Genomic DNA, 27435 nt, shown 5'->3' with positions numbered 1-27435 from the left:
GGCTCTGAGCTGTCAGCACTGAGCCCAAGGTGGGGCTCAAACCCACAAACCATGAGATCATGACATGAGCCAAAGTTGGACGCTTAACCACTGAGCCACCCAGGTGCCCCAAGATTTTCATTTTTTAAAACCAGATAGCTTTGTCTTGTATATTAACCTAAGTTAAGAGCAGGATGAAGCCACAATAGAAGAGACGTCAGAGCACAGAATGGATTTTCTGGCCTCCTGGCCAAAGGGTAGGAAAAACCAGAAAGATGAAACTTCTAGGCACAATAACAATTCATGCAGCAAAGTTGTGAACCCAAACTGCTCTGCCAGTTTGAAGTTTTTAAAGTTTATTTATTTATTTTGAGAGAGAGAGAGAGAGAGAGAAAGAGCAGGAGAGGAACAGAGATAATCTTAAGCAGGCTCCATGCTGCCAGTGCAGAGCCTGGGATGGGACTCAAACTCACAAACCAAGAGACCACAACCTGAGCCAAAATCAAGAGTCAGACACTTAACAGATTAAGCCACCCAGGCACCCCAGCCATTATGAATTTTATTTACCCCTCTCTGGAACTAGATACATAAGAGACACCCAGTTCAAAGAAAAAGATAGAAAGAAAGAAAGAAACAAAGAAAGAAGAAGAAGAAGAAGAAGAAGAAGAAGAAGAAGAAGAAGAAGAAGAGGAGGAAGAAGAAGAAGAAGAAGAAGAAAGAAGAAAGAAGAAGGAAGGAAGGAAGGAAGGAAGGAAGGAAGGAAGGAAGGAAGGAAGGAAAGAAAGAAAGAAAGAAAGAAAGAAAGAAAGAAAGAAAGAAAGAAAGAAAGAAAGAAAGAAAGAAAAAGAAACTGAGAAAGAGAGCAGTTTTAGGTCTGAAATATTCAAATATGCACTGGGCACTTCTGTCAAACACTGAAGCTGCCGAAGTTGACTCTCAGAGCCCCTCTCACCAAGCCAGTACAGTCTGATCGTTAAACGTCAAGATTTTCACAACTGATCTCCAGTGATCTGGGGCATCTGTGGGGAAAGTCATGGAGTTTCTTGCAAATAAAACCAAAAGTGAACTCAGAAAGTGAACAAGGGAGATGTGATTTTAGAAGCTATTTTCTAATTCTGGGTGGGCAGAAAATCGTCTTTTATTCTAAAGTAACACAGAACAATTTTCTTATCTACCACATCTTCTTATCTAGGAAAGCTAAGGCAAAGGCACCAAACTATTTCCAAATACAACAACTTGCAAAAAGAGACTGACCAGGCCCCTGAAATCTACTCAAACATGCTCAGGGAAGGGAGACCAACATAGCACTTGACACACACAACGAAACGTATCCGACATTAGGAACCTTTGGTTGAGACAAAGCACAGCATGAAGGCAGGCTGTAAAAACTAATCTTATTTCTTTTTCCTCTGTGGCGGCTCAAATGACAAACTAAAAACACTCCAAAATTACCATGTATACTTAATGTAATTTAAAAAGCGAGGTCTTAACCAAAAAGCCTGTACCTGGCATTCAAAAAAATAAATTTTTTGGATGGACTAAAAGAGTTAAATTGTCTAATAAAATCTGTACAGCAAGGACCTGTTTTCAGCAGGTAAGCCTATATACAAGTAAGAATCTCTTACTCTTGTAACATTGTCCTGTTTTAAGAGAAAACGTAACTCCCATGCCCCGCAGAGTCCTCTATGACCCCAGAGAAGCAGAGACCTATCTCTACTAGAGAACTATTTACACTGCATGATAAATACATATACAACACACATCTGCCCCCTCCTATTTCCTGAACAGGCTGGGAAAGCCCTCTGTGAAGGGTTATGGCTCATTCACTTTTATATCTACAATGACAATTAGTAGGCACACTTTTTTTTTTGCATGAATGCTAAGTGAAAATGATTTTACAACAATACTACTATTGTTTACATTTCAACATTCCCACCATTCCCCATCTCCAAAACAAGAACACCACGTTGCTACCAAGTTTACTGTGTTTTTCACAATACAGTACTTTGGGACTTTTTAATGTAAACAAACATTCTTGATTAACTAATTTTCAAAATAATGATACAAATTGATCATTTTTCTTGGAATGGAAAACTTGCTTGGAGGTTACTTCATTCTTTTTCTCTTTTTCAAAAGTGCATCTCGTAGTGCCAGCTGGAACATAAGAAAAAAATATCTAAACATGGCAACTCTTGAGTACCCTATTATACTAATTTGGTTCTAGGGAAATGACTCCCTGTCAACAAATCCTCCTGAGATGATTAAGTGTGTGTGTCTGCGTGTGTGTGTGTGTGTGTGTGTGTGTGTGTGTGTGTGTGTCTTGGGTGTGTGATGGATATTATTCCATAAGTTCTAAAGCACTATTCTTTGATTCCTCGATATTTTTTAAGATGTCTTTTGAATTTCAACAAGATATGTGTCTTTGTTTGCTTTGTTAAAGCATCTTTTGGGAGTGGATGTTACTTTACATCTTAAATGTTCAAACTTTTTGGATTTTATGATTTTAAGTTATTGGCTCCTTGCCTTTATCTATATCTGGGTCTTGGAATATCTTTGTAGATAGGCAGAATAGCTGAAGATAGATACTGAAGGTAGAAAAACTAACAAGATCATTTTAACCTAACTTGTATGGCTGAGGAGGTATTTCTCAGACTCCTCTTATTTCCTCATCTGTAAAATGTAAAATATAAAATCCCAGTACCTGCTCGTATTGTTGCACATTGATTAAAGGAGTTAAAAAATGCAAAGTTCCACAGTAGGAACTGCACATTAGCTACTGATGTTAGAACCTAAGATTGCATGGATCTAATTCTGCTCATTAAACTCTGTAATAAAGCACAGGCTACTTACTCTCCTCACACATATCTCGGTTCCCGTCTCCCTTCAAATGCCATCATCTGAACACAAGGAACCAGCATATTCTCCCTTCTCTCTAGTCCCTTTCTGAAGGCTTTACTGGAAGATCATCCTCCTCTCTTTCTCTGCCATATGCTTCACCCGCCTTTTCCAGTCTCACCCCTAGTCTATGAGTATATTCTCAAAATGTACAGTGAGACCTCATGTCCCCACTTTCAAGCCATGTAAGACCCTTTTAAATGGAACAGTAAGATATCACTGAGGGGCAGAAGGGGTAAGAAATGTGATGCCCGGAGGAAGCTTAAGTGTGTAAGATAACAGAATATACATATTGGTCTCTGCCCTTGGTTCCTGGCACAGAGCTCCTCAAACTTTGGTAATTTCCTAAGTGATACGAGCACCTCATTTTAACTGTTTTTGACCCTCTCAGTGACACAGGGCTTCCAAAACCCCTGTAAATCCCTAAGTGATAAGAGCCCTAGGAGATCTCTTGTTCTAATTAGGCAACTAGGTGGGCTCCTAGATGGGGGCTGGTCCAAGAAAGACCAAGCCATGATTAGAAGCTTGTAATTTTCAGGGTGCCTGGGTGGCTCTGTAGGTTAAGCATCCAACTTCAGCTCGTATCATGGTCTTGTACTCTGTGAGTCTGAGTCCCACATTGGGCTCTGTGTGACAGCTTGGAGCCTGGCACCTGCTTAGATTCTGTGTGTCCCTCTCTCTCTGCCTCTCTCCCACTCATGCTGTCTCTCTCTCTCTCAAAAATAAATAAACAGAAACAAACAAAAAAAGCTTGGAATTTTCAGCAATCCTTGCTGCCAACATACAAACCTCTCCAGAGAGGATAAAGATGCTAGGAACAGAATAAATAATTGATTAGGCCTATGTGATGAAGCCTCCAAAAAAAAAAAAAAATCCCTGTAATGTGAGGTTCTGAGAGCTTCCAGGCTGGCACACATTCACATCAGGAGGGAGATGTACCCCAGCTCTACAGGGACAGAAGCTTCTGCATTTGGGGTCCTCCCAGACTCTACCCTATGTATCTCTTCATCTGGCTATTCATCTGTATCCCCTATCATATACTTTAATAAACTGGCAAACTTAAGTAACTGTTTGCCTGAGGCCCAAAAGGTGCTGTAGCAAATTAATCAAACCCAAGGAGGGGTCACTAGTCAGAAACACTGGGCTTGAGACTGGTTTCTGAAGTGTGCGTGTGTGTGCATGTGCGTGTGTGTGCATGCCATGTGGAGAGGGAGGGACACTGGGGAGGTGGTGAGTATAGTCTAATGGGGCTGAGCCCTTAACCTGTGGGATCTGACACTATTTCCAGGAAGACAATGTCAGACCGTTGGAGTTAAATTGTAGGACACCAAGCCAGTATTGCAGAGAATTGCTTGTGTGGGGAAAAAAAAATCTCCACATATTTGGTGACCATAAATGTTAGAAGTGTTCTGTGTGAGTAGCAAAAGGAACATACAAAAGGTAGACTGAACCAAGCTTTTCTATTTTAGGGTCACAGGTCAGTTCTGGGGAAGCTCTAAAGTTGCACTTTAGCCACTAACTGCACAGTAGACACTAAATGCATGTGGCTTTTGGACATTTGAAAAATAGCCAGTCCAGACTGAGATGTGCCACACGTATAAATCACACACAAGACATCAGTTCAAAAACTAAAAGGTAAAGTATCTCATTAATAATTTTTATATTGATTATACACTGAAATGATACTATTTTGGATATATTAGGTTAAAATATTACTAAAATTAATTTCACCTTTTTCTTTTTACTTTTTTCTTTTAAAATTATATATGTGATCTGTATTGAATCTCTTTTGGGCAGTGGTGGTCTGGAGTGAAGGAGAAAATAAGAAAATTAGGAATCTAGAATTAAGTTTTATAAGAGAGAGACTCTGAAGAAAGTCAAGGGCAAGTACACATAAACAGAAATTCTGATTAATTTTAGGTTCCAAATGGCAAGAACACTGGAGAACAAGGAAAAAACATTCTTAAACCAACAAGTGCATATGTCCAATGAACTCTTATATAAAAAATTCTTTAGTCTTCAAGAGAGGAGCTTCATGACTCAGGAGATACTGGCAAGGAACAAAACAAGGCTTCCAAATCATGCCAAAAAAGGCTCACTAAAACAACAGAGGAAGTAAGAAGTGGGGGGCACACCCTCTGTCACAAATGTAGGTCACAAAAACTGCATAATGAAAGAAGGAACAAACCAGGGTGTAACTCAGTGACTCTATTTCCTCAACCCTCAAATCTTATAAAGGTCTGCTGAAGGATAAGCTAATGAACTGAACCCATTCAACCACAAGTTTAAATTGAACTGGGAAAATTCAGACATTTAAAATCTGAAATTGCACCTTTCTTTTCACCTTAATTTCGGCAACCTCTATTCAAAATGCTGGCACTTTATTATTTACATGATGTTGCTGGACACAGTCTAGAACTAGAAAGATTAAATAAGCAGATTTGTAGATTTTAAATGGCACCTTAATTCAGTTAATACTGGCTGGGTGCCTGAACAGATGAACACTGCCATGGAAAGCTGGCCATTAACATTTCAGCCTGGCAGACTCATCTTTGGCTAGCAACTTAGGAACACTGGTTTAGTCTTGACTTGATTTCCTGGCAATCCTTCAGAATATGTTTAAAATATACTCTGGTAAATTCTCCATAGAAAAAGAAATGAAAACATGAATTTGTTTTATTATAGTAAATTACTAAAATAAGCAAGGCAACTGAGCCACACAGGACTACACATCAAAGATCACAAATGGATAAAATGAAATCCCCAAAACCTGTAAATAGAAAAGTTTTGCGAAAGGGCACATAAGGAAGGATCATGATATTATGTTTCACAGATGGTAATGTCAAGAATTTTAGCATAGGGATGATCTTACAGGCCCTCTAACTTACACTCCTGTAGTTATGGAAGAGGAAAACAGATGCCCCTTTGGTCACACAGCTGAATCTCAACCAAGTCAGGTGTAGCATTTACATGCCCTGACCATGTGCCACCTCTCCATGTTCACTAATAATGCTCCCCATTAATTCTAACACAACGTAGGTCCTAAAAGGCACAACTCTGTCTTGAGTAAAGAAGTCTTAAAATGACAACAGTATTCTAACCAATCAAGCTTCAAGTTGAACTCACCTGCTTTTCTCGGAAGGAACGCTTGTTCTTTGACCGGACATTATGGCTATACCGCATCATCATGAAGTTCTTCTGTTTTTTCTTCTCTTTATTTGTGGAACTAGAAAATGGGTTCATTTTGTTTTTCTTCCTCACAAATTCTTTTCGGTCTGTCTTCCCAGCCTATTAGCAAACACACAAAAACACTTCAAGAGTTATCTAATCCACATTATGTATCTTCTCTATACCAGGCACTCTCCTGGGTGCCAAGGACAAAAAGATCGATGGAACTCAGCTCTTGCTCTCCAGGGACTCAGTCCAGGGGAGAAATGACCATTATATGCTGTAATGGGGCAAAAGAAGTTCAGTGGAAGAAAAGGTCATAATTCAGCTGGTCAAGTCAGAAAAGCTTCCCAGAAAGGAGGACTGGTAACTGTTTAATATAGGATTAAGGCATTCATGGTGGGAGAAAGGAGGGGAAGGGTAGGGCATTTCAGAAAGGAGGGAGAAAATATGAAAAGTCAGGGAAGAAAGAACATGGATTTTTAAACTTATCTAAACAGGTTTTAGTACAAATGGAATGCACACGGTGACATGGAACTAGTATGGGATGGTGCCTAAAACAAATAAACATAGAAAAGAAAACTAAAATGGTTGGCAGGAGGAAATGTTGGAAATGTGCCACAGCACTTGCCGGAGGCTTCTCATTAATGACTATTAAACATTCTGCTTTCCTAACAGCTTGGATGCCTGCCAGATTCCAGAACACGTACAATGGCCTTTCTGTGTTCTAACATCTTGTTTTGGATGGTGGTTACATGGTTTTCTAGTTGTTAAAATTCATCTAACAAAACACCTAATATCTGTCCATTTTCTTCTATGTTAACTATGCCTTTATTTAAAACATCAAAATAAAATACTGCCATTCTGTAGCTATTCATTTTATTTAATTTGCCAGCATCTTTGCTTTTCATTTGAAGGGAATGATTATGCCTCACTTACCATTGCTGTGGCTAGTCTTGTCTCCTTGTCAGACTTCGGTTTCTTATGAAGGCGTTCAATGTCCCGAAGAGAAAGTAACTCACCCCTGGGGTGAAGAACAAATACGATATGAAACAAAGGTGGAATTCCTTTCCCTAATACTTTCGTCACCACATGAGCCGACTGATGAAGACCTGCTGTAGGTGTCATTTTACCTGGGCTCCTCATCACTATCTATTTCAATGTATTTCCTCTTTTGGGCTTTTCCTGGCGCAGCATCAAGTTCTTTCCTCATCTGGGCCATGCGGATTTTCTGGAAGTCTTCCTGAGTTAAAACTCGGCTGGTGCTAATGGCCGCGGCTTTGGCTTTGCGCTCTTCCATGGGCATGCTGTTGAGCTTCTTGGACTTGAAAGCACACAACAAAGGTTTAAAGAGCTACTAGCTCAAGTGAGAGCTTAGAACCCCAACAAGGCCCAGCACGAATTGGCGTTAATAAACATCCAAGTGGTGCACTTGCACAAGGTAATTTGAGGACTCACGATTTCTTGCTGTTCTTCATCAGAAGAGTGGTGCACGTCAACCCACTCGCCATCAGCATCTGCCTCCTCACTGAGACTGGTAGTCTCCCACCCATCTGTGTGAGAAGCAGCACACTGTTGGTACTATCACTTTATACTGAGTACTCACAGAGAGTTGAAACAAATCAAGAAAAGTAATGTAATCAAAGTCAGTGGAGCTCTACTGACAAAGAATTGAGCAATGATCATTAAGTAAGCCACATCAATTTAATTACTTTATGGAATGCAGAATAAGCACTGACCATCATCTACCATGAGCTAAAACCTTATAATTGTTTACCTCTCACAACAGAAGAAGAACAGACCCCACAAGTTACCTGCCCATGGAAATCATGTCTAACTCTAGAGTCCATGTTCTTTCCACCAAACCATGTCCATTGAAACTGTACCTGTACATTTATCTTGGTCACACAGCAAGTAGCTGACGACTCACCTAAGCATATTTATACATGTTTTTAGAAACCAGTGAGCAACAATCATTCAGAAAACTGAAGTCAAAGATTCTGGATGTGAAAGTACCTGGTAGACACCTCAATGAAGAGATATTAGTTCTTAATGGAGTCACAATAACCTTTCAAAATCACAGACACTTGCAATTTTTCAGTTGCCTTCCACTAGAGTGTCTCAGCTCTTTGGTATGGCATATACCCAACCATGCCTAATAAGGCCCCCAACCCTACCTCTAGTCTGGTATCTTGCTATATCCTACCCTGTATCCTACATTATAATAGTTTCCTAAAGCCTTCAGGGCTTTGCTCATGCTGAACTCTTTATGAAAAGCCTTTAAGGGCAGGAACCATATAATTTATCTTCACATTGAGAGTGGCTAGCTCACAGGTAACACTTTAAAAAGTTTTGTTAATACAATGAATGAGCTAACAAGAAAAAAATAGGACTCTAGCAACCAAGGTAATAAACACTAACCCTGGAAGTTAATATTCTTCAAGTTCACCAAGCCTTCTCTTTCACCAAAGAGAATCTTGGAGGACTGTTTAGGACTAATTCCCATTACTTTTTTCTAGACAAAAACCATTATCTTCCCCAAGGGCCCAGCATGATCTTGATAAGGAACAGTCTCCCTGGAGGATGTGAACAGACATCTACACTACAGTGTAAGTTCCCTAAGCGCAGGAACGATGCTCTTTGATCCCCAATGCCTGTAACAGTGCTTGGCACATAGTCCTTGCTCAATAAATATCTGCTGAATGAGTGTTCAATCAACATAAAGATTTCAAAGTCAATACAGTAGAGGAGTGATTTTATCCTGGAAAATGGTAAGATGAAAATGAACCTTCATCATTTTCAGCATTCTCTTCTGTTTCAACTTCTAGAACTTCTGCTCCTGGAATGTAGTCTTTAGCATCTAATTCTCCATATTCTTGCACTCTTGCTTCTATGGAAGCCTCTGTAGGCTTACCCTAAAGGAAAGGAAATTGTTTTTAATAAGGTCCTTAGAATGGTACCTGGGTGGCTCAATCATTTAAGTGTCTGACTCTTGATTTCCACTCAGGTCATGATCTCATGGTTTGTGGGACTGAGTCCCACGTTGGGTACTGCACTGACTGTGTGGAGCCTGCCTAGGCTTTTCTCACTATCTCTTTGTCCTTCTATGTGTACATGCTCTCTCTCTCTCAAAATAAATAAATAAACTTAAATATATATATATTTAAAAAAAGAGTCAGCATCAAAGAGGACATGGCAACTACAAAATATTTAAACCATGGTATTTAGTCAGTTGTATTCTGAGCTTGAAGAATACAACTGACCAATACTCATAGCAGAAGCATCACAAACACTAAAACTCATTCTGTAGGAAAATTATTCTCACCTTCTAAGACCCTAACCTTTAGATCAACATATGCATGTTTTACCTACCCGGAATTTCTTTTGCAACATCTGAGGATTCAGTGTTCGGAATAGCTGAATCAAAGTTCTAGCAGACATCATCACATCTGTAAAATAACATTTTTAATTAGAAACTCCAGAGCGGGGGTGGCTCACTTGGTGAAGCATCTGACTCTTGATTTTGGCTTAGGTCATGATCTCACAGTTTGTGAAATTGAGCTGTGTCAGCATAAAGCCTGTTTGAGATTCTCTCTCCTTCTCTCCTGCCCCTCCTCTACCCTCGTGTGAGCACATGTGCTCTCTCTCCCCAAAATAATCATTTAAAAAAAAAAAAAGGAAACTCCAGAGCAAAGAGTCTACTGAGAAAAAAAGAGTCACTCAATAATTGATACACAGAGAATAACATGCAACTTACTCTTATCTTTGTGTGTTTTATACTGAGCCAGGTCTTGGAGAAGTTCTTCAGTCATGGCTAGAGGACATCGAGCCGTTATCTCTTTTATAGCATTGATTCTAGAAAAGGAAAGTGAATTAAAAAAAAACCCAAACAGCAACTGCAGATGGTTCAGCCTAAGGTTTCCTAAAAAAGACCAAATCAAAAGGTATAAAAGTTGGGTTTTATAGGGCTTCCAGGACCAACTGCACATTGAAAACACACCCACTTCCTCCAGCCACGTTCTACATACCCTACTGTCATGACCTCCCCGGAGTTCTTGTCCGTGACAAAATTGTTGGCCACAGTCATGAGCAATGACTGAATGATCTGAATTGGGGAAAAAAGGGAAGATGAGAGCTGATAAAATGTCTCCACCAACTGAAACACTTGAGGATGAAGGGACAATAGATGATTCACAGTGATAAGACAGTCTTCCATCTTTGGTTTAGGAGTCGGAAGGAATCAAGATCGAGGAAGATAGATAAAAGTACTTTGGGTATCAGTCTCCATGGTTATTCTCATATTAAATTTTGCTCTCCTTCAATATTGTTTCCCAATATGGATTTAAAAAATCGTTTTGACCCAGGACAATTCAATGCTATTTTACTCAGAGAGGAATGATCAGCTTTGAAAAATAATCAATATAAATCTACTGATACTCTTGACCTTCCTGACATGAGATTTGGCAATTAAAGTCAGAATTCTCAATAACTTCTCTAAAACAAACTTTGCTTTTCTACAGTAAGTTTTTTTTTTCAGTTTCTATAACTAAACTTTTATGTCCATCTCCTTACAAGTTAGTGTCTCTTCTTCTCAGGGGGGCAAGGGAACAGCAATCCCTGTGGGAAAAGCCACCACAATATACTTAATAGCGGCACTGCTATGCAAATAGAAGTAAGGTTTAAGAATTCTCACCTCTGGGGGTACTAAGTGATGAGATGCTTGGGCAGCAAACAGAAGAATCTTTGTTACCTCTAAAAAAGTAAGAGATCAGAAAGATAGTCAGTTCATTGCTCTGCCTCTCGGGACTAAGAGCAAACACAGCAAGCATATTCTGGCCCTAACGCCACTACTGCTGCTAAATCTACCCAAACATCCAACCTTCAGATGTCTGCATGCTCACTCTCTCACTTCCCTCAGGTCCCTGCTCAATTGCTGCCTTATCAAAATGTCTTTCCTGACATTATCTAAATTAGAATCTACCCCAGCACTCTCTAGTGTCTTAACTCTGTTTCTTTTTCCTCAAGACTTTACTTCACCTGGACACTGTACACATAGTACTCTCTTGATCGCCCTCTAGAATGCAAGCTCTGCGAAGGTGAGGATATTGTTTCATGCTCATTGTGAAATTACGTGTGTCTAACTCAGTGCCCAGACTAGAAATCACTAAATGAATGAATAACTACGAAAATAAATACATACACACACTCTCTTCAAAAAGGGCAGGCAGTATAAATTAGGCAAAAGAAAGGAGGTGAATCCTAATTTGCCATTTATTTGCTGAGTGACGCTGGTCTTTTTTATTTTTATACCTTGCAGAACTAAAGTGAGGATCTGATGAGATGCTGTATGTAAAGCACTTAGCACAGCGCTTGGCTCAGGTTAGATGTTCAACAAATGCTGGCTTCCTTCTTATCTTGGTTTAAGATAAAGGCAAAACAACCATCTCTTCTTTCCTGCTCTTAGGTTGTTTTTATGTGCAAATACACAAAGGCAATGATAACAATAAGATAAAATCCTGGTATCTATTACAAAGTTACAGTAAGTCAGACTTTTTTTTCAGAATTTTCTGAGTATTCATGGTATTACAAAAAGACCTGGTTTGAGAATCCAGTTTTTTGTTTTTCAAAAACAGCCTTCTTAAAGTTGATGAGCAGAACAACTAACCCATGGTAGATTGTGGGAAAGAACATAGGGTTTCTCTCTCCTTCTCTTTAATAATTCCAGAACAAAGACTGGGCTGGTGACTCTAACCCAAGGCCACCAAAGGAACATCGCAAGTGGGAGGCTTACCTCTTTGGTGGGGCTGCAGAAACCTTTGCACAAAGGGATAGAAGTTGAAGAGAAAAAGCTATGGAAAAAAATGCACTGACATTAATATTATGTAACCAAAAATTTCTCCTAACACAATTTTATCAACATGTTCAACTAACTGGAGATCACTTTTTACTTTTGATTTTTCTTAACAAGCATTCATGCCCCAAGACGATTTGATGTGCATTATTACCCAAGGGAAGGGTATCCTCATGATATCAAGAAGAAAGTAGTTGCAGGATAAACCAGGGGAGGGGAAAAGTCAACCCAATGTAAATTCTTTTAAGACTGCTGTGGCTGCAGAACTAATTTTTTCAAGTCTTCAAAAATAAATAGGATTATCAGAAAGAACAGCAATGATATTAAGGCTTCAGAGTGAGGGAAAAAATAGTAATTCACATCTGAATAGCACCTGGTATAATTTCATCACCAAAACCCCAGGGTTTTCATTTTATAACTGGACACCAGTCCAATCAATTGAAGGAATTACTCTGAGATCTATATTTTAGAAAGAAAACACTAGCACTCTAGAGTCTACCTAAATAAATGTGACAAGATCTAGTTCTTAAAGCAACTGTATTCATTTTTTAAAAACTGAAATACAGTTCATGCAATATTATATTAGTTTCAGGTGCACAACATAGTGATTTGACATTTAAATATACAACAAAATGGTCACCAAAGCAGCTGCAATCTTTACCTAGGAAAAGAAACTCTGGAGATGGACTGCTCTTTCTCAAAGTTCATCATGTCAGAATAAATTAACTTTTTCTATTTAGCCACAGAGCAAAACCAAGACTGGAGAAGTAACAAGGAAGATTTAGGTTCAATATAAAAATGGAAGTTCAATTACAGTCAGTTCTGAAACTCTAGTATCATTTCTATCAAACCATGCTTAAGTTACACATGACTTCTGCTTTCCTGTCAAGCTCAAATTCAGGTCTGACAGGAAATTGCCGTACAAACATAACATAAATTGACCCGGTAATCCTGCTGTAGGACCACAGCTTATGGAGAAAAAGCATCTTATTCACTAAAATGTTAAATTTTTCTTAGAAAAAGGGAACAAGTGCTTTCGTTAATGGGTACTTTCATCTTTAACTGAAATATAGTTGACACTGCCAGATTTTCGGTAAACAAGCCTGTTTTATTTTTTCTTCCTTTAAATAACTTTTTGAAGAAAATAACACATCCCATGTGGAGAAAGATCTCTTTTGCACTACTGCTAGGAATGCAAACTGCTTCAGTCACTCTGGAAAACAGTATGGAAGTTCCTAAAAAATTAAAAATACTAATCTACGACCCAGCAATTGCACTACTAGGTATTTATCCAAGAGATACAGGAGTGCTGTTTTGAAGGGGCACATGCATCCCAATGTTTACAGCAGCACTATCGACAATAGCTAAAGTATGGAAAGAGCCCAAATGTCCACTGATGGACGAATGGATAAAGATGATGTGGATATATATACAATGGAGTATTTAGTTGCCAATCAAAAAGAATGAAATCTTGCCATTTGCAACTATGCGGATGAAACTAGAGGGAATCATGCTAAGCGAAATGAGAAAGACAAATATCATATGACTTCACTCATATGAGGACTTTAAGATACAAAACAGATGAATGTAAGGGAAGGGAAGCAAAAATAATATAAAAATAGGGAGGGGGACAAAACATAAGAGACTTAAATATAGAGAAGAAAGTGAGGGTTACTGGAGAGCTTGTGGGAGAGGGCATGGGCTAAATGGGTAAGAGGCATTAAGGAATCTACTCCTGAAATCATTGTTGTACTACATGCTAACTTGGATGTAAATTAAAAAGAAAAAAAAAAAGTAACACATCCCATGATGTAGAGAGCAGTACATCACAAGAGCAAAATGATAGGCAACAACCTCAATGGCCCATTTCTTCATGGTCTAACTTTTTGGAAATCTCTCCTTTTCTACAACGGCAGTCAATGAGTGTGTGTGAGATTTCCATATATGTATACCGTATGTGAATGTATATGTGTGTGTGTGTGTGTGTGTGTGTGTGTGTGTGTGTATAGATCCACACACACAATACCACCAAGGAGCTCCTGCAATATAATTCAGTATGAAATAAATGACAAGAGAATTCAACTTTGCAAATATGACAACCTCCTTACCAGAGTGGTCTAAAAGTCAGGAAAGCTATAAAGGGATAAACAAACTGCAAAATGTAGTAATAATTGATAAAAATATCCACTTTATGTTGGCTCAGGAAAAATGTATTTGCAAAACAAATAGTAGAAAAACAGAACACAAAACAGTCTGTCCATAAACTGAATATAGGTACAATTTAATATCCGTACTTACTGATAAGAAAACAAAATGATAAAAACAGTAATTTTTCATGGTTTTAAGAGATAAAATTAAGCCATTGTTCTACATTAATGGCTTTCCTTTTACCATGAATAAGTCTACTTCTAATATTCACCAAAACAAGAAACATAATGTAATGCAAACCTCATGAATTCCCACCAATCTGGAGATGAGGTTCATGAGCATCATTTTCACCTCAAACCTCTCCTTAGAGCTCTCGAGTTGCTTTAGCAGTTTTTCTGCAAAATCTGTAAAGGAGAGTATCAGAGAAGTCCACTGTGAGTCCAGAATCTATACAACATTATCAAACAGGTGTAGAGAAAGGCAGTGGTTAGATGAGTGACTGTGGCATAGTTGAACCTGAAAACAGCCTGCTGAACCAGGATGGTAAGAACAACATGACAAAAGGTGAAAAGATTCACACTCAGGTGAATATACCTTCAATGGTGCTCAAACTTAAGTCTTAAGAAGCCCCCAAATTTTAGCATCAACATCTTGAATGACTGTTTGACTAGAGCTCCCTGTAACAGTTTGCTAGAGCCCTGCTTCCCAAAGCGTGGTCTGCAGACCAGCAGTAGCGGGTCCACTTTGTAGCTTGTTAGAAATACAGAATCTCGGGGTGTCTGGGTGACTCAGTTAATTAAGCATCTGACTTTGGCTCAGGTCATGATCTCACAGTCTGTGGGTTGGAGCCCTGCGTTGGGCTCTGTGCTGACAGCTTAGCCTGGAGCCTGCTTCGGATTCTGTGTCTTCCTCTCTCTCTGCCCCTCCTCTGCTCACTCTGTCTCTGTCTGTCTCTCTCAAAATAAAGACATTAATACAGAATCTCAGGCCCCACCCGAGACCTACTAAATCAGAATCTGCACCAACAAAAAGGTTATCAATTTTTCATTTAGTCAAGTACAATGTCCTACCACTACTATGTTGTTAAAGACATGAAGCGAAGAACTGTTCTTCCACATTTTTCTTATTTTCCTGTAGACTGGGAATTACAACTTTAGAACATAATTCCTTAAGCTGTACCAAACTAGTAACAACTCAACAATTACTGATTATCTATTAAGTGCCAGGGATCTTATATTCCCTGGAAACAGGCAGAGATAAGGCCAAAAAAGAACTTGGGAAGTCATAATGATAATACCTTGGGGATCGTGAATCAAATGAATAGCTGAAAAGTTAAACACCTCTGGTTTTTTCTTCTTTTTTTGTTTCTGAAATAAAGTGAGAGGAAAAACATTTACATTACATCAGACGATTGGGGGTGGGGAGCCCACAACAAATTTGTTCCAAAAAAGCTTTCTGTTAGCTAGAACTAAAGGTGGTTTTTATCTTTTAACATTAAACCAAATATAATGTATTTTATTTGTGTACTCTCCTGAGAAGGTAAATTTAGTAAAAACACCTACTATACGTCATCTTGCTCAGAACAAGTGAAAAGTGAACTTAATCAAATTAATTTATTCAAGTCATAGATTTTGCTAGAGTTGAAAACAGTCACCTAAAAAAAAAACAGTACTTAAAAATTCATCACACATTTCTAAGTCTTTCAAAAATGCTATTTATTTCAAATTCTTAACAGTTTCTGCTAAAAACCCCATACTCTAAAGTCTAATCAACCCTACCGCATTTTCTAGGTACAAGTCTCACCTTGAGCACTTTCATAGCCTTTTCCAACCTTTTCTTGTTTTTGGAGCTTTTTTTCCCTGTGGCATATTGCACTAGCAGGTCTCTTGCTGTTGGTCCTTCATCCTGAAGAAGAGACTACGTTGTAAACAAGGAAACTGCACAGAAGCAAATAGTAAGCCTTTTAAAGACTCCTTTATACTTAGGTCTGCAATCACTATAAAAATTAAACATGACTTAAAATTCAATAAAAAGTATTTGTTCATGTGTACAAATAGGTACATATAAAGATTTTTACTGCAGCACTGATTTTTGTTTTTATATTGCCTTTTAATTTTTATAAAAGTATAGAATACAACTTTGTTTTTCACTGAAAGAACTGGAAATAATATCATGAGAAAAATGCATGTTATAATACATTTATATTTTGAAATATGTGAAGATCTAAACGCATCAGTATATCTATATATATGACACAAAGAAAGCAGGTTGCAGAATAAAACGTTATTTACATATATTTCAAAGATCTAATATATATTTAAGACAACACACACATCCATATATAAATACGCAGGAAACAAAATGATTCTCTGTGAAAATGGAACTAGGAAGTAGAAATAAGACAAAGGTTAAGAAAACTTTCATTATATCTATAATATCTGAAATCTTTTACAATAAGAATATACTGTTCATACATAATTTAATAAAATAACAAAATGAATTAAAAGATCTTATTACAAATTCCAATATTCTTATTACCAAAATGTTAAAATGGGAAAGGGTATTTTTTTCTTAGAATTTCTTTTTGATATTAATAAAAAACATTTTTTTGTTTATTCATTTTGAGAGAGCAAGCGAGTACACAACCAAGTGAGGGAGGGGTAGAGAGAATCCTAAGTAGGCTCCACACGGTCAATGCAGAGAGTGATATGGGGCTGGGACTCACAAACTGTGAGATCATGACCTGAATAAAAATCAAGAGTTGGACACTTAACGGACCGAGCCATCCAGGCACTCCTAAAAAATATTTTTTAATAAAAAAAATTTCATGACATCATCAATCTTTATTTTGCCTTTTACAGATGCCATGAGTTTATTCCTCTCCTTCTCTGAACTCTCTATGATGTTGACATACTCTCAAAAAATATGCTGGCAGCAATTTCCATTCTAAGTTTATATACTGAGATAAAGGTTAGCTTTATAACTAAGAACAAGGCTGAATGAATTTAACTTTCATTAGTTCTTTAACCAATCTTAATGAATGTAAGTGACAAATTTTAAACAATAAAATCTCAGCATGGCAGAACACAATAAAGGATAAAGGTAACATGTAAGTTTCTTCCTAATTTGAGCAGTCATGGATTTTACAATCTGTACTGAGAGCAATAATGAAATCTGATAGACTGTAAAGCTCAGAAAGCATCTATGGTTAAACGTATAACCTCGGATTCTGAGTCGCTGTCCTGCTTCTCCTCTTCATCTTTCCCAAGGAAAAATGTCAAAGCAGCAACTAATATCTAAAGACCAATCAGAACAAAATCAATGACTCACTCCAGCTTACAACAAAGAATAAATACTTTTGTTTACACATTATTCATGCATTGAACTAGGATCTGAAGGAACTAAATCAGACTGGTGGGATTTGGGCTCATTTTTCTCAATTAAAACATAATATTTTAATAATACTATTTGTCCTAAAAATTTATATAATTAAAAAATATCTTTAGGAAAAAACTTCGAGGCTCTACACGGTTGTTATCTTTCAAGTAGACTGCCAGGAATTTCTATATCCATTCAGACACCAACCCGCACCCCCCCCACCCCCACCAAAAAAGTGACATTGTAGTCCTTCTAACAGAAAGTCAAACATATTCTTAAATTTCTTTCAGCTGTGCCTTGGGCCAACAAAACAATAGTCAAGAATTATAAGAGGAAACAAACACTAAGGCATCATTTAGTACAAAGCATTAAAAAAACTCCTAACTTTGTTTGCCCCTCTGAAGCACAGCTGAACCAGGGACACAGCCTAAGCAGAGAGAGCATTACTAAACACGAACTGCATGCCCTACGCTACCTCCTCCCCACTCAGCCATCTCTTCCCTTTCCACCTGGAGAAGACTGCAGACACAGCCCTGCAGACACTCACCTTGGTGACCTTAGAGAAACACGCTGTTGTTATCACATTGACAGTTTTGGCATCATTCCTGGGATGAGACAAATGAAGGTTTTCAAAGTGAATTTTCATTCTACTGCATTTCATAGCATTGACAATGGCACAAAATAAACAATACGTTTCTTTCTTTCATTTTTGAGAGAGATAGAGCATGTGTGTAGGTGCATGTGAGCAGGACAGGGGCAGAGGGGAAAAGGGAAAATCTTGGGCCAGGCTCCACATTCAACCCAGAGAATGATACAGGGTTCAATCCCATGACCCTGGGATCATGATCTACCACTCAAGCACCCCTAAACAATACATATATATATATTTCTGACATGTTAGAATCCACAGTTTAAAAAGTCATAGATTGCTAAATAGTCAACCACAGGTGAACATTTAATTAAACTTTAGCCCAGTTTTATGTCAGAAAATTATGCAGCCATTTTTAAATGGATTTTTTTTTAATGACACAGGAACCTACTGAATATAAGTGAAAGAAAAAATTAATACAAACTTATTAGTATAGCAAAATTCCAACCATTTTTACAAATTCATGTTAAAGAAAAGGAGGAAATATCATAAACTGTTAACAGTGATCATCTCTGGGTGGTGACACTATCAAAAAATTTTTACAAAACCTTTCTAGCTTGTTTAATTTTTGTTTTTTGCAATCAATATTACTTTTATAGTAAAATAAAAATTAGTGAGTAAGAAAAAGCAATAGATATGAATCAGGAACAATATATCAATAAACCAAAGTTTACAGAACCTGGTATTTTATATATATGGGGGATAAACTGACTTAAAAATTTTCAGAGTGGCAGAGTAGAAAGAGCACAGATTTCAGAGTCTAACATCTGAGATTTTTTTTATGCTTATTTATTTTGTATGAGAGAGAACAAGCAAGTGAGTGAGCACAGGGGAAGGGGCAGAGAGAGGGAGGGAAAGAATCCCAAGCAGGCTCTGTGCAGTCAGTGCAGGGCCCAACATGGGGTTTGATCTCATGAACCATGGAATCATGACCTGAGCATAAATCAAAAGTCAGACACTTAACCAACTGAGCCACCCAGGTGCCCCTGATATCCAGGTTTTAATTTCAGCTCTACCCTTGGCTAGCTACTAAACTTAAACTCTATGAACTTTAGTTTTGTTACCTATAAAATGGGGATAATTCTAGATAAGCTGAATTATGTTATTCTAAAGGTTGAACAAGGTAATATGAGATATAGGTGCTCAAGAAATGGCAGCCAATGTTATCAGTTATTTGGATTGCTCTATATTTTTATTTCCAACTTAATTTATGACAGATATGTTAAAGGGCTCAAGATCAAGAAAAATATTTGTATATGCGCTCTGTAGTAATTCTGAATGAATAGGAGTCTACTTCTCAAGAATCAATGACATGTACATTACCAGATGTTTCTTCTGTAGAGTTCAATCATCACATCCAAAGATATCTTGGCTGCAGTTGCATTGCTGTCTCTTAACATGGTGTACATGAAATTCTGCAACACCTAAAGAAAACAAGAAGGAAGACTCAATACACTGCTGGTACAATGCTGCAAACATGGGAAGCAAAAGGATACTTACTATGTTCACTTTATTGTTCTTGTGTTTTGCATTTATATTCTTGATATCAGTGACAATATGTGTGTATAAAGTCTGAGAAAAAGAAACATAAACATACACGTTAACCAATATTCTAGCCTTACTTGTGAGCAATTTGGAGGAAAGTACAAATGTAGGGAAAAGTTTAATTTTACCTACTTTTCATTCTATAACAAGACAACATAAACAAAACAAAAAGCAACAGCTAAAATATAAAAGAAAGCTGCCCTGAAAAGGTTAAACATGGAGTTACCGTATAACCCAACAATTATACTCCTAGTTATAGATCTAAAAAAAATGAAAACATATTTCCACACCAATGTCCACACAAATATTCACAGCAGCAGCATCCGTAACAGCCAAAAAATAGAAACAACCCAAATGTCCATTAACTGATGAGTGGACAAACAGAATGTGGCATGCCCACATAATGGAATAAATTTGGTAACAAAAAGGAATAAAGTACTGATACATGCAACAGCACAGATGACCCTTGAAAGCATTATGCTAAGTGAAAGAAGCCATACACAATACTACATATTGTGTGATTCCATTCATATGAAATACCCGGAGCAAGTAAATCTACAGAGACCGAAAGTAGACTGGTGACTGCCTAGGCCTGACAGAGTTGGGGAAATGGGGAGTGATTGCTAATGGGAGCAGTGTTTCTTTTTGTGGAGGATTAAAATATTCTAAAATTCATTGTGTGATGGTTGCACACTCTGTCGATATAGTAAAAACCATTGACCTGTACAGTTTCAACAGATGAATTATATGTGAATTTTATCATAATAAAATTGCTATTTAAAAAGAGGAAAGTTGGGGCACCCGGGTGGCTCAGTCGGTTAAGCCTCCGACTTCGGCTCAGGTCAGAGCTCACGTTTGTGGGTTCGAGCCCCGCGTCAGGCTCTGTGCTGACAGCTAGCTCAGAGCCTGGAGCCTGCTTCTGGTTCTGTGTCTCCTTCTCTCTCTGCCCCTCTCCCTCTCATGCTCTGTCTCTCCCTGTATCACAAATAAAATAAAAACATTAAAAAAAAAAAAAAGAGGACAGTTGCTCCACTTACTTAGTCCCAATGCATGCAAGATGATATTGGCAATACAAATATCACTGGTACTTGGAATAAAGCAATGAATAAATTTATTTATTTGTTTTAGAGAGAGCAAGAGAGCACAACCAGGGAAGAGGGGCAGAAGTACAGAGAGAGTCTTAAGCAGGCTCCAAGCCCAGTGCAGAGTGTGACATGAGGCTCAATCCCATGACCTTGGGGTTGTGACCTGAGCCAAAAATCAAGAGTCAGATGCTATACCAACTGGGCCACGCAGGCACTCTTTAAGTTAATAAATGTAAAAAAAAATTTTCTTTCTTAAATTTCTTTCATAAACCTTCAGCTTCTAGGCTTAATTATAAAAGCAAATACAAAGTTGTAGGGAAATATTTATTATGAAGAAATGTAGTGTTTTGGGAGATCAGCTGGGGGCTGCTATAGCATGAGTGTCCAGCCCATGCTCTGATTTAGCTAGTCAGTATAGTCAGTAGAGTACAGCAGAAAAAGACTCGGGCTCTGGAGCCATCTTGCCTCTGTTGATATTCCGGCCTCCTCACTAACACGTCCCATGATTCTAGGCATGTTACTCTATCTCTTTGTGCCTCAGCCTTTCCATCTGTAAAATAACAGTAATAATAAAACCCTATCTCATTTTGTAAATAAACAAATATATAAGAGGTTCTGAGTGGTACCTGGCAAAAAGTAAGCACTCATTATATGTTAGCTACTACCACCATATTGTATGTACACAAGCATCAATTTTTTCCTACTAGAATTATTAGCGATATCAAGAATTCACTTTACAAGTTTAATGTTACTGCCAGGAAAAATGTGGAGATACAGGGAGGGAAAAGCAACTTTTCCCTTTACCTTTCGCAGAAGCTTATCGTGGCAACGCAGAAGTTCAAAGAAGAGTTCTAGCAAACTTGATGGATTGATGAGATTCTTGTTTCTCAGCAAGATCAAAGCTTTGCAAAATGTCTAAGGAAGAGAAAACATACTGTAAGAAAATGATGATGAAATTAAGATGACAAAATGGAATAAGTATATCCCAAAAGAGTGTGGTATCTTCTAGTAAGCAGACACTCTTCTGAGCGTCAGTCAGTCAGTCTTTGCCCTCACACACCTTACACTGGTGGGGACCGACGACCAAGGAAACACATATACAGGTGTATCTCAGATAAAGATACATGTCATGAAGAAAGTAAAACGGTGTAATATAACTGATTCACAGTGATTCAGAGAGAACTGCTTTACACATGGAGGTCAAAGAAGTGTCAAGATAATGAAAATCCCACACAAAAGGTGTGGTAACAAGAACAGAATAATCTGGACTCATCAGATTGACTTGTGATCTTACAAGGCATTCCTTGGGAGTATCATGAGTACCAAGAACCGCCCACCAGCGGCACTTGCAGCACTCCTGCTTACCACTGACTTTTCACAAGTACCCTTATCACCCAGGTTTGGCTTCTACTACTGTTATCCATCAATGGAATGAGTGATCCTTGGAGAGTTGTTGTTTCCAAGGCTTGGGGCAGGAAAAGCAGTAAAAAGGAACTATTTCTGCCACAATATAAGGATGTTTTCAAAATTATAAGGGACTTTGGTAAAAGGACTGAGAAGCTCCCACTGGCCAGGCGATAACAATTTGGACTAAAAATAATTAAGGCTTAAAAAAAAAGAAATGAACAAAAAGGCATAAAAAGATTACAATGTCAAAGAAAGAGTTGAAAACATTATTTTACTGATTTTATTAAGTAGAAGTTAATTTACATGGGTATTTTGTTTCTTCCATTAAGAAACAGTCAGTTCTAGTTGTGTAAGCAGGAAAGAGTGAATAAAAACTTGGGGAAATAACAGACACACTAGGTAGGAAGTCTAGTAGTTGATAAGGACTGGTGGTTATCACAATTGCCAATTAAAATGAAGATCCAGCAGTTTGTTCTAAATGATTCCTCAAAAGAGGAATGCTAATTACACAGACACAATTTCTTGTGTCCTAGCAAAGAAAATCTATTATTTTTTTAAACCTATTAATCATCATAAAAAACTATCATAAGAAACACACACACATTTACTTATTTAACAATGCTTGCAGACCAGTTTAGTTGGTACTGTTAGGCACACAAAACTTTAAGAAAACCTAATTAGAGTACCTGGAAAGACACTAAGTCTCTATACTCAAAATCTCAAATCCATATGATCTATAGGGACTTACAAAGTTTCATGACATAAGAAAAAGTCTTTTGACTAACAGTTTGAATTTGAAATCTCTTAGGCTGTGCTGCCAGGTCCCACATCCCAACTGAGAGTCATTCAATTGACAACCCAGAGCCTTGAAACCTTGGCTTGTCTGAGATGGTATTCTTTTTCTTTTGGGCCTAATGAAATTAATAAAATCCTAAAGAATTATAAAAACGGTAGAATTACAAAAAAACTGGGAAAATGTAAGAGTAAGAAACAAAGCTGAATCTCTAGACTTAGCATTTTACAAGTTTTGGCACAGGATATTTAATACGCTTAATTCGACATGGGATATTAATACGTTATTATGTGATAATATTTGTGTAAGTTTTACTTGCTGTAGAGGTGTCTCAAAAGCAGATATATGAAATCTGAAGATAGCTTAGGCTGAGTTCCCTAGCAGCAGAGGTGGATTCATTACAGTGATGTGTCCAGGATGTGCTCTCTTCTAGAAGGGAAGTAAAGGAAGCAGGACAGGGCAGAGAAAAGAAAAGCTGAGGAAGGGTATGTCCTTGACTAGAAACTAGCTTTAGTCCAATCAGAGAGAAGCCTTTGAGTGCAAAGTGCAACATGAACTTGGACACATGTTAAGGGAAGAGCTGGGCTTTTGTATCTCTGGGTTAGTCAGGTACCTCTTGTAGGTTGGGAGACCCCCCCCCCCCAAGGTGCTAGGGCTCTCATTTAGTTGCAGACAAGGCACCAGGGAAAGGGAAGCTGGGGGCCATTGACAGCCAACATTCACCACAGGTGAGAGAAATGGGAGCACTAGGCTGGCAAAGGGGATCTCAGCCAGGACTCAAAATGACCACTAAGGTGACAATGCTTAAAGGCTCAGACTGGCCAGTTAATAAATAAATTTATTAAATTAAGCATTACAAGAGTGCTCCTAATCAAGTCTGTCTTGGCATTGCCCAATTTGAACTGAATTTTACTCAAACTCTTAAAATTAGAGAATAAGTGAATAAACAAAGCATTGTAAAAACTGTAAGTTATAATTAAGAGTTCTCAATGCATTTGAGATTTGAATGACTAGAAGGAAAGAATCCCATATTCAAAAGAGCTTCCTGGCAGGTTATCATGCTGGAAGAACAGAAAAATCAGAGAAAGGAGTGTAGCAGAAAAGGAGACGAGATCAAAAACACTGGCAAGAAGCAGATCATGTAAGGACTTACAGGCCACATTAACAAGTCTGAATTTTACTCTGAGAATAAATGAGAAGCCACAGAAAGATTTTAAGAAACCCGTGACACACTCTGATTTACATTTTAAGAGGTTTAGGGGTGCCTGGGTGGCTCAGTCAGTTGAGCATCTGACTTTGGCTCAGGTAATGATCTCATGGTTCGTGGGTTCGAGCCCCAAATTGGGCTCTGCACTGACAGCTATTTCAGAGCCTGGAGCCTGCTTCTGATTCTATACCTCCCTCTCTCTCTGACCCTCCCCTGCTCACACTGTCTCTCTCTGTCTCTCAAAAAAAAAAAAAAAGGTTTTAGCTGAGGCTGTTCTCATTTAAACACGTATTACATGCACACATAAACACAACACAATTGATCAAATCTGAATTCTAGACCCACCATTCGAAGATCTGGATCCAAGACAGTGTGATTGTAGGAAAGAAGATCTTTCAGCTCTTGAGGAAAGTTACTTAAATGTTCTGGATAGCAGTGACCAATCTGTAACAAAGCAAAGGCGCTTCTGAAGTTTCTCTTTGTCTCCTACAATTCATAGGCACATATCTATGATGTTCTGCAAAAGGAGAGTAAAAGGCTATGTTTCATAAAAGTAGATGGTTCCAAATCATTTCTTTTTTATTCTACATGATAATTTCTCTGACTTCTTTCATTTTTCTTGTAGTATTAGTAAAATGTGTGACGTGATTTAAAATCTGCCCTTATGATGAGTTTGATAAAAAAAAAAAGGTCTGAAAGTTTTGCTTTGGTTGGTTCTGCAAAAAGCTCTAGTCAAATTGTCTACTTCAACTCAAGAAAAAAATAAAATTTGTAAAAAACAAAAAAAAAAATTTCTTTTTAAATGAGGTTTCCATTCCTGAATGGAATAAGGTTGGGGGTTACTAGAAAGATATTCTGCAAACTGTGAAATAACTAGTCTTTGTTTTACTCAGAAATTATTATCTTACCTGTGCCATAAACATCACCAGCTCTGCCAGTTCTTTGCTGGGCTTATTTGGTTGTAATTTAAAGATCTCCACATTGGATTTGTAGTGATTATACTGCTGTAGAAACTATAGGAAAATAAAATATAAGTTAGTCATCTTCTATTATATGACTTTCTCAGTAAAAATGAGAAATTACTTAATATCAAGACATCCCTGATAGTAGCATGGAGAAAAAGACACGGCAAAAGCATACAGAAACATCTTTTCCTTACCTGCATTCTTCAAAATAAGATTTTAAAAAACCTGAGATACATCATAAGTATTCTAAAGAACCTTTCCTTTATCATTAGAAATTTAGGTGGTATGGTGTAAAGAACATTAAAGCAAGAGTCAAAAACAGATTCTAGTCCTGTTCTGCCATTCATTATCCAAATGACCCTTAACTTCATTTTCTGTGTATATAGTGCACTTGCAGCAGCAGAAAAACATTGGGTCAGAAAATGTAAACTATATCACACCCATACAACTATCCTGTCAAAATTCCCTCTTCTTTTAAGACACAGAAATAACAATAGCTTCCACTTACTTATTCAGCACTTGCAGTATGCCAAAATCATTATGTACGTTTTCTCATTTAGTTATGTTTAATTCTAACAACAACCCAACAATCTAATATTGGAACTCACCAGGCCTCAGTTCCATGTCTTACAGCTACTCACCATTCCTAAACCATAGCTTTAAATTGTGTGAGTGTATGAGAGTGACTATGAGTATTTCTTTACATTAGCAGCCCTTACTGGTCCAGTGAACTCCAAATTCCAACTGCCTGACATCTGTTGTTTAGATATCCAGTAGACATCTTAAACCTAGCACAGTCAAAAAACATAACCCTTGATTTCCTCAAACAAAACTCTTAGGTCTTCAGATTTCTCCAAGAGCAGGAGTCAAGAAAATGACCTACATGCTTCAGATAAGACTCCTGACTCCATACCCCCATTGTGACAGGAGTGAGGATAGAGCCCCAGTCCCCGAGTGCTGCTAAGATCTTTATCTCACTTGTTCCCCCTTCCTACCCATGGCCCACCCACTAATATATGCCTTAAGATGATCAGAACTAATATCATCACGCCCCTTAAGTTCATCAGTCACCACAAATATCCAAGGCTCTGGCCATCCCTTATTCCTCTTTAATCCCCAGACCAAGAACTCTTGGGTGTGGCCAGGGAATTATATTTTTTAAAGTAGCCCAGTCATTCTGACGCTCTATTGAGAACTGTTTCTCTCCTGACACACTGCTACCTCGCTTTCTTCCGCCCCGTATTGCTGAGCCAGTAGGTGTCCTCTCTGCTCCAAGGTGCTACTTCCGAAGCACTGGCATCCCTCCAGACCAGTACCCTTTCCTGCTCCTTAACTGTACCCTGCTAGCTTTGATTCTTATGTTTGGAGGTCCATTTCTGGCTCTCAGAAACAGATGGTCGATCGAAGGCATTCTAATATACGATTCATCAAGTGTTACCGACTTGCTCAACTTAGGGGTTTCTGAAAGGAAAAGGCTGAAAAATCTGCATTGGAAGTTGGAGTTGGGGGGCGGGCTATTTGTCTTTCCACCTCTGTGAGGTCGGGAGATAAGCCCCAAAGCAAAAAAAAAAAAAAAAATCTTTTAAGGGTATTTCCGTGGCAGCGGGGACTACTGTGTAAGTATTTTAGAAAATCCAAATGGGCAGCAAGTTTCCATGAGATGAGGAACGAACCCTGAGGCCTGTCCCTTCCTCAACCTCATCTTTCCTCCCGAGGGACTCTTGTACCTAACCGGAGAACTTCATGCGAACCAGGATTCCAGCTCCACTCCCCGCCTTCCCCCTGCTACTGTCTAAACTAGTCAAACCCCCGGCCTGTAGTGGCGCCGCGTCACACTCCCACCTCCTCCACGTAGGCCGGCGGATCCCGCTTGATCAGATTCTGTAGCTGCGGCAAGTTGCTGGGCAGCTTGTTATTGTTTCTGTTAGACATGTTGGCTGCTGACTGGATCCACAGGAAGCAGTTTTTAAGAAACCCCACGCCGCCTGCCACCACCAAGCGTGTCTGCTACAGGTGGGAATCCCGCTTCCGAGTACGACCGGAAATAGCACATGGGACACTCGGCAGGCAGCGCCATCTTGGCTCTTAAAAAAAAAAAAAAAAGTTAGGCTATGGTAGCCTCCGAGTGTCAAATTTACTCTCATTGCCGAAATGCTCCGCAGTGGTTTCTGCGAGGTTTTGGTCGGCGCGCAGGGCTTTACCCCGTTTACCAACCGTTCCTTTTTTTTTTTTTTCCCCATAATATTTTATTGTCAAATTGGTTTCCATACAACACCCAGTGCTCTTCCCCTTAAGTGCCCTCCACCATCACCACCACCTCTTTTCCCCGCTCCCCCTTCCCCTCAACCCTCAGTTCATTCTCAGC

General features: G+C 38.4%; 1 protein-coding gene across 2 annotated transcripts; it reads right to left on the bottom strand.

Moving 5' to 3' along the window:
- Positions 1-1099: 1099 nt before the first annotated feature.
- On the bottom strand, positions 1100-27142 carry SDAD1 (SDA1 domain containing 1). 2 transcript variants are annotated; one of them, XM_029944736.1, is made up of 22 exons: positions 26913-27142; positions 25014-25118; positions 24451-24549; positions 21503-21613; positions 19569-19640; positions 19392-19492; positions 17967-18024; positions 17263-17337; positions 15845-15946; positions 15339-15408; positions 14342-14445; positions 11834-11891; positions 10736-10794; positions 10071-10147; positions 9800-9897; positions 9415-9491; positions 8831-8957; positions 7501-7595; positions 7176-7366; positions 6982-7066; positions 6001-6162; positions 1100-2133 (listed from the first exon to the last, which is right to left on the bottom strand). In XM_029944736.1, the coding sequence occupies exons 1-22, from the start codon at positions 27000-27002 to the stop codon at positions 2086-2088; spliced, it is 2064 nt and encodes a 687-aa protein (XP_029800596.1). In that variant the 5' UTR covers positions 27003-27142; the 3' UTR covers positions 1100-2085. The 2 variants fall into 2 exon arrangements, with proteins under 2 accessions (XP_029800596.1, XP_029800606.1); XM_029944746.1 differs by lacking the exon at positions 26913-27142 and having other exon boundaries at positions 24451-24622; positions 25014-25094.
- Between the last annotated feature and the right edge of the window lie 293 nt (positions 27143-27435).

The sequence above is a fragment of the Suricata suricatta genome, chromosome 1 (assembly GCF_006229205.1).
Source record: "Suricata suricatta isolate VVHF042 chromosome 1, meerkat_22Aug2017_6uvM2_HiC, whole genome shotgun sequence".
NCBI lineage: Eukaryota > Metazoa > Chordata > Mammalia > Carnivora > Herpestidae > Suricata > Suricata suricatta.
The sequence above is the reverse complement of the archived record's forward strand: the minus strand, read 5'-3'. Positions and strand labels throughout refer to the sequence as shown.